The following is a 6845-nucleotide window of genomic DNA, read 5'->3' as shown; positions in this document are numbered from 1 at the left end:
TCTGCAACAAAATGCAGGAGAAAGATCCTGAGGGAACCATGGAGTCCCTGGACCAATGGAAGAATGCCGTGGGCTGCGTCAAGCCAATAGGGTCGCGCGGCGAGGGGCGGGGCCGGCGAGAGCAGGGCGGGGCCTGAGCACTAGGCGGCGGCGGCTGGCGTGGGGCTGCTTAGATGCGCCACGGCTTCGGTAGCGACGGCAGCTCTGCGAGGGCCTGACCTGTGCAAGCACCTCCCCCAGGAGACCGTTGCAGTCGGCCAGCCCCCTTCTCCACGGTGAGAAACTCGGGGGGCCAGGGGGTGTCCTCGCTGCCTTATTTCGCCCCACTCTGGACTTAGCCCGCCGCGTAGCCCTCGCTTCCTGAGAAGTGGGGTGGGGGGCGTCGTCCCGTTGTAGCGCCGGCCGGGGTGGGGGCAGTTAGTGCCTGGGGGGCGCGGCCCAACTCAAACCCTTACCCCAGGCCTTGCCCACTAGGTAACCATGTGCGACCGAAAGGCCGTGATCAAAAATGCGGACATGTCGGAAGAGATGCAACAGGACTCGGTGGAGTGCGCTACTCAGGCGCTGGAGAAATACAACATAGAGAAGGACATTGCGGCTCATATCAAGAAGGTGAGGATGGGCGCGGGGGCCGAGGCGCAGCCGGGAGCAGGGAGTTCCTTCCCCTCGATCCTGCTTTCCCAGGGCGCCTGACAGATCCCGGGAACACCCCTGGCGGCTCGGGGTGTAGAAGCTTCCAGAAAGGACGCAGATGCATTTTGCACTCCCCTGGAGAAGACCAGACCCCCGGCGTCCGAAGTTTTTTTTTTTTTTTTTTTAATTATCCAGCTCCGCGGGGGGAAAGCGCCACCTAGCAACGGTATCTAAGACCTGGGAGCAGCGGTTCCCCCTTCTGTGTGGTTCCTGCGCCGAGGATCCATCTGGGTGTTCCGGAGGGGGGAGCTGCGTGGGTGTTTCCAGCCGGGCCGGGGAGATCTTGCCAGCCTTCCAGTGGGGAGTTGAGGGAAAGTGGGTGGTGGCGGGGCTGGGGGCTGGGGTGGGGGCTTGGCAAATGGCAGTCTAGAAAGCCGGCAGGACTGCCAACTTCTCGAGCAGTGTTTGCTGGAAGGGAAGAAAGCTGGCAGCCTAAGCCGTGGGAGGGTTCCAGTCGAGAATGGGAAGATGAAAGACTTCAGATGGAACAGAAATAAATGCCTTTTTTGACAAACGCAGCAGTGCGTGCGTCTAGCTTGCAAGAGCGTTACTCCTCTTCATAGCTTTAAAAGAAGTTTTCGCACTGCGTGCTGTTAGAGTAGCTAAATCTTGTGTGACTCTCCACAAACACTTGTAAGAATTTTGTAGAGAAAGATTACGGTTGGCACCCAGTGCCCCCCACAGGCATTCTACTCCCCAGTACCTCTTGGGGTGGGATAAATGGCGACGAGTTGTTCCTACAACTTGCTAACCTAGTGGACAGGGTAGTAGATTAGTATCATCCGGACAGATGTGGAGAGGACGGCTGTTTGGATATTAAGGATAAAACTTGGCCAGTTGACAGATTCTGTTTACAGCATTTTTTACGGCAACAGTGGAGTGCTTCAGTATTGTGTCCCTGTAAATTTAATTTTGATCCGCAATCATTTGGTATACAATGTTGTTTGAAGTTTTATCCTTTTGGAAAAGTCTTGTGTTGCAGAGATGCAGTTAAGATCTTTGTGATGAGGAATGGGATGGGCTAATTTTTTACCATTTTCTTGGAATTGGGGGCATGGCAAATACAGTAGGGTGGTTCTCTACATAGAACATGATAAACCACACCTGTTAATGTCACCTTCTGTCAATGAATAAGAATATTATAGAAGGTATGAAGGTGTAATTACCATAATAACAAAGCACCCTGTCTTTAAGGCTGACCTTTCGTCCTTTGACCTCCTCAGCCTCCATTCCCATCTTAGCTCAGACTGCAAGTATGTTTGTATTAATGCACTATGTAGGCGTCTTGGAGCTGGGGAACATTCTTTCATTCTAAGAATTTGCAGATGCTGACGTTCCTCCTTTCTGCCCCTACAGGCTCTGGCTTATCCAGGAGGCAAACACTGACCTCTGGTAATTAAAATTCTAGTTCTTTTCTTTTGTCTTTCCCAGGAATTTGACAAGAAGTACAATCCCACCTGGCATTGCATCGTGGGAAGGAACTTCGGCAGTTACGTGACACATGAAACCAAACACTTCATCTACTTCTACCTGGGCCAAGTGGCCATTCTTCTGTTCAAATCTGGTTAAAAGCATGGACTGTGCCACACACCCAGTGATCCATCCAAAAACAAGGACTGCAGCCTAAATTCCAAATACCAGAGACTGAAATTTTCAGCCTTGCTAAGGGAACACCTCGATGTTTGAACCTTTGTTGTGTTTTGTACAGGGCATTCTCTGTACTAGTTTGTTGTGGTTATAAAACAATTAGCAGAATAGCCTACATTTGTATTTATTTTCTATTCCATACTTCTGCCCATGTTGTTTTCTCTCAGTCCATTCCTTTAAAAAATAAATCTGTTGCAGATGTGTATGTGTGTGAATTACAATTTGTTCAAATAACAGCATTGAAGATTGTCACTTGATCAGATGTCCAGGTTGGTGGGGATGAGTCCATCCTTACAGAAGTAAGTTTCTGTGGGGCATTTCAGTACTCTTTAGTCACATTCTCACCCATCCTGCAGCTGTTGTGCATCGCAAAGAAACATTTAAATTAAATCTTAGTCCTAATTTGAAAATCAGTATTTAAGGATATTTGTTAAGACATTGCTATAGAATGTTCTGGGCCTTTGGCCTCAGGTTGTGGTGATGGATGTGTGGTAGTACTTGAAGCTTTCTATGGCTATAAAATGGAAATAAGCTCAAAACAAAGTTGGGATAATGAAATGGATTCTAGGACCCTTGTCTAGCCCCTTCCCCTGCCTAGAAAGAAGGTGGTCTTAGGGGAAAGTAAATGTTTCTGAGCAGCAGTCTTAATGCTCTTCTAATAAAGGCTTTGCAGGAATTTACATTATCAGCCTGCTGTGCTGTGCTGTGCTTTGCTGTGGCCAGGAACAAGTGTGAATTGATGCCTTTTCCTGAAAAGACCCAATTAAAGCTGGGGACAAGTAGCCATCAAAGGTTTCCTGCTATCAATTTTAAGAGGACTGCAGTCTTAGAAAAGCAAATATGGCAGACTTGTAGGTGGAAAGGAAATAAGACAGGCTGAAACAACCCACACCCATCTTGGGAAACTGCAAGAAGGGTCCTGACTTCTAGTTTCCCTGTGTTTTCCCATGGATCTCTACGATGCTATTGGGATTTCTAAGCAGCCAGGCGACTGCTACACAGAAGAGGGCGATATATTGGAATTGATGGGTGATAACTCCCATTTTAAGAGTAGAATTAGGTCAGTAACATATTTGGAAGTTTACTTTTCTTCAGAATGTGTGGTTTTAAGAATCCTAGCAAAGTTGTGCTACTTTGGGACTGAAAGGGTTTCAGGGTAGAGGTGCAAAATTTTGACTTTTTTTTTTTTTTGAGACGGAGTTTCGCTCTTGTTGCCCAGGCTGGAGTGCAATGGCGCGATCTCGGCTCACTGCAACCTCTGCCTCCCAGGTTCAAGCGATTCTCCTGCCTCAGCCTCTCAAGGAGCTGGGATTACAGGCATGTGCCACCATGCCCGGCTAATTTTGTATTCTTAGTAGAGATGGGGTTTCACTATATTAGTCAAGCTAGTCTCAAACTCCTGACCTCAGATAATCTGCCCACCTCTGCCTCATGAAGTGCTGTGATTACAGGCGTGAGCCACCAAGCCCGGCAATTTTGACTATTGTGCCAGTTTTTTCCCTGCTGTCTGCAAAAAAGGATGAGGTAGTGTGGAATAAACAGGAGACTGCAATTGGGGTAATTTTATGTTTGTATTTATATAAACAGACCGAAAATGTTCCCACAATTCCATCTTTTTTCTTTCATTTTTTTTGAGACAAGGTCTCCTGCTGCCCAGGCTGCAGTGCAGTGGTGTGATCACAGCCCACTGCAGCTTCGACCTCCTGGGCTCAAGTGATCCTACCACCTCAGCCTCCAAAGTAACTAGGACCACAAATACATGCCACCACATCCAGCTAACTTTTCAATTTTTTGTAGAGCTGGAGTCTCCCTGTGTTGCCCAGGCTGGTCTTGAATTCTTGGGCTCAAGCGATCCTCCCAAGGTGTTGGGATTACAGGTATGAGCCACCACACCTAGTTTAATTCATATTTTTTCTTTTTTTGAGACGGAGTCTCTCTGTCGCCCAGGTTGGAGTGCAGTGGCTTGATCTAGGCTCACTGCAGGCTCCGCCTCCCGGGTTCACGCCATTCTCCTGCCTCAGCCTCCCGAGTAGCTGGGACTACAGGTGCCCGCCACCACGCCCAGCTAAGTTTTTGTATTTTCAGTAGAGACAGGGTTTCACCGTGTTAGCCAGGATGATCTTGATCTCTTGACCTCGTGATCTGCCCACCTCGGCCTCCCAAAGCGCTGGGATTACAGGCATGAGCCACCTCACCTGGCCTAATTCATATTTTTTCTATCCCTTTTCCCTCTTTAGTGACCTGGCTATATTTCTATTTGAAGCCCACAAGGAATTTTGCCTCCAAAGCTTTAGCTTGTCCAGTTAAGCCCTACTCCAAACAATCTGTCTCTAGCTACAGACCCAAAAGCTGATTCAAGACTGATAGCTAGACATTGGGAGTTTTAGTTGAATTTGATCTGTCCCATATTTACTGTCAAGAAGTTGGCAGCTTTTTTGTTTTTTTATTCAGATGTGAGAAAACCACGTTGCTATGGAGATAAGACTGGGTTGATGGTTTATGAAGCTCCTTCCAGTGCCTGTTCCTTCCTGTTAATTTCAAAAGCCAATAGGCTCCAGCTGGCTGAAAAGAAAATGTAAGCTAAGTTTTTCTAAGCATTTATCAAATGCTCCTAGCTGCTGTTCTTTGAGAGAGTTGTATATAGCTAGCTCTATCTGGAAGCTTTTCAGTGACAGGGCAAGATCTTGTAAGTGAAGGCACGTAAATGATCCTTACTGTGCTGGGCCAGGAAGCAGTATATCTGAAGCCCTTTCACATACCTTTGAACTACGTTATCCACAAACTGTTAGCCAAGTCACAGATTGATTTCTGCAATTTATTTTTGAGACAGGTTCTCACTCTGTCACCAAAGCTAGAGTGCAGTGGCATGATCTCAACTCACTGCAACCTCCACCTCCCAGGCTCAGATGATCCTCTCACCTCAGCCTTCCAAATAGCTGGGAATACAGGTGTGTACCATACACCTGGCTATTTTTTTAAATTTTTTGTAGAGATGGGGTTTTGCCATGTTGCTCAGGCTGGTCTCGAACTCCTGGATTCAAGCAATCTGCCCTCCTTGGCCTCCCAAAGTGCTGGGATTACAAGCATAGGCCACTCTGCTGGACTGATTTCTGCAATTTCTAAGCAAAGCCTCTTTAAAACCTTAAGATTCAGCCGGGCGCGGTGGCTCAAACCTGTAATCCCAGCACTTTGGGATGCCGAGACGGGCGGATCACGAGGTCAGGAGATCGAGACCATCCTGGTGAACACGGTGAAACCCCGTCTCTACTAAAAAGTACAAAAAAAGTAGCTGGGCGAGGTGGCAGGCGCCTGTAGTCCCAGCTACTCGGGAGCCTGAGGCAGGAGAATGGCCTGAACCCGGGAGGCAGAGCTTGCAGTGAGCTGAGATCCGGCCACTGCACTCCAGCCTGGGCTACAGAGCGAGACTCCATCTCAAAAAAAAAAAAAAAAAAAAAAAAAACCTTAAGATTCATCCACACTCAAAATATTTATGGCTGGGTGCAGTGCCTCATGTCTGTAGTCCCAGCACTTTGAGAGGCCAAAGTGGGAGCCCAGAAGTATGAGAGCAGCCTGGGCAACACAGGGAGACCCTGTATCTATTAAGAAAAAAAAATTATAGCAGCCAGGTATGGTGGCTCACACCTGTAATCCCAACACTTTCGGAGGTTGAGGTGGGCGGGTCACCTGATGTCAGGATATCGACACCAGCCTGGCCAACATGGTGAAACCTCGTTTCTACTAAAAATACAAAAATTAGCTGGGCATGGTGGTAGGTACCTGTAATCCCAACTACTTGGAAGGCTGATGCAGGAGAATCGCTTGAACATGGGAGGTGGAGGTTGCAGTGAGCTGAGATCACACCACTGCACTCCAGCCTAGGCGACTGAGGGAGACTCGGTCTCAAAAAAAAAAAAAATTAAAAATTAAAAAATTAACCAGGCACTATGGTATATGCCTGTAGTCCCAGCTATTTAAGGGGCTGAGGTCAGAGGACTGCTTGAGCCCAGGAGTTTAGGCTGCAGTGGGCTATGATCAGGTCATTGCACTCCAGCTTGAGTGAGAGACCGAGACCCTGTCTCTTAAAACAATTTATGGCCTCATTTTAACATCAAACAGTGGACTGTATTCAGGAAAATGTTTAGAAAATGACAAAAAATGAAAAAGAAAGACAACAGTAGACTATAACAAGGAGACAAGAAGTCTGCCCAGCTCCATCTCTGAGTACTGAAGGTTAGCTTACATCGTTTTCAAACTTTTTTTTTGCTATAAAACAAGTGTACTCTTACAAAAAAGCTCCCTATATAAGACATGAAAAAAAAAAAAAAAAAAAGACATGAAAGCAGGATTTTGCTGGTACATTTATTTTCCAACAAGGACTTAGTGAAAATTTTTTTTTTTTCTTTGAGACAGTCTCCCTCTACCACCCAGGATGGAGTGCAGTGGCACGATCTCGTCTTACTGCAATCTCCGCCTCCTGGGTTCAAGTGATTTGCCCGCCTCAGCCT

At 47.2% G+C, this 6845-nt stretch overlaps 1 protein-coding gene across 2 annotated transcripts; it reads left to right on the top strand.

Moving 5' to 3' along the window:
• Positions 1–132: 132 nt before the first annotated feature.
• LOC105494713 (dynein light chain LC8-type 1) lies at positions 133–2543 on the top strand. Of its 2 annotated transcripts, none has more exons than XM_011763432.3 (3): positions 133–275; positions 475–612; positions 2125–2543. In XM_011763432.3, the coding sequence occupies exons 2-3, from the start codon at positions 481–483 to the stop codon at positions 2260–2262; spliced, it is 270 nt and encodes an 89-aa protein (XP_011761734.1). In that variant the 5' UTR covers positions 133–275; positions 475–480; the 3' UTR covers positions 2263–2543. The 2 variants fall into 2 exon arrangements, with proteins under 2 accessions (XP_011761734.1, XP_011761744.1); XM_011763442.3 differs by having other exon boundaries at positions 139–275; positions 461–612.
• Positions 2544–6845: the final 4302 nt, after the last annotated feature.

The sequence above is a fragment of the Macaca nemestrina genome, chromosome 10 (assembly GCF_043159975.1).
Source record: "Macaca nemestrina isolate mMacNem1 chromosome 10, mMacNem.hap1, whole genome shotgun sequence".
Taxonomy (NCBI): Eukaryota; Metazoa; Chordata; class Mammalia; order Primates; family Cercopithecidae; genus Macaca; species Macaca nemestrina.
Note: the sequence above shows the minus strand (reverse complement) of the source record. Positions and strands in the feature narration are given on the sequence as shown.

Bases quoted from the DNA above. Each gene is read 5' to 3' on its own strand.
- LOC105494713 (XM_011763432.3), top strand. From the start codon at position 481: ATGTGCGACCGAAAGGCCGTGATCAAAAATGCGGACATGTCGGAAGAG. The intron at 613-2,124 runs GTGAGGATGGGC...TGTCTTTCCCAG, and splicing joins TTGCGGCTCATATCAAGAAG to GAATTTGACAAGAAGTACAA.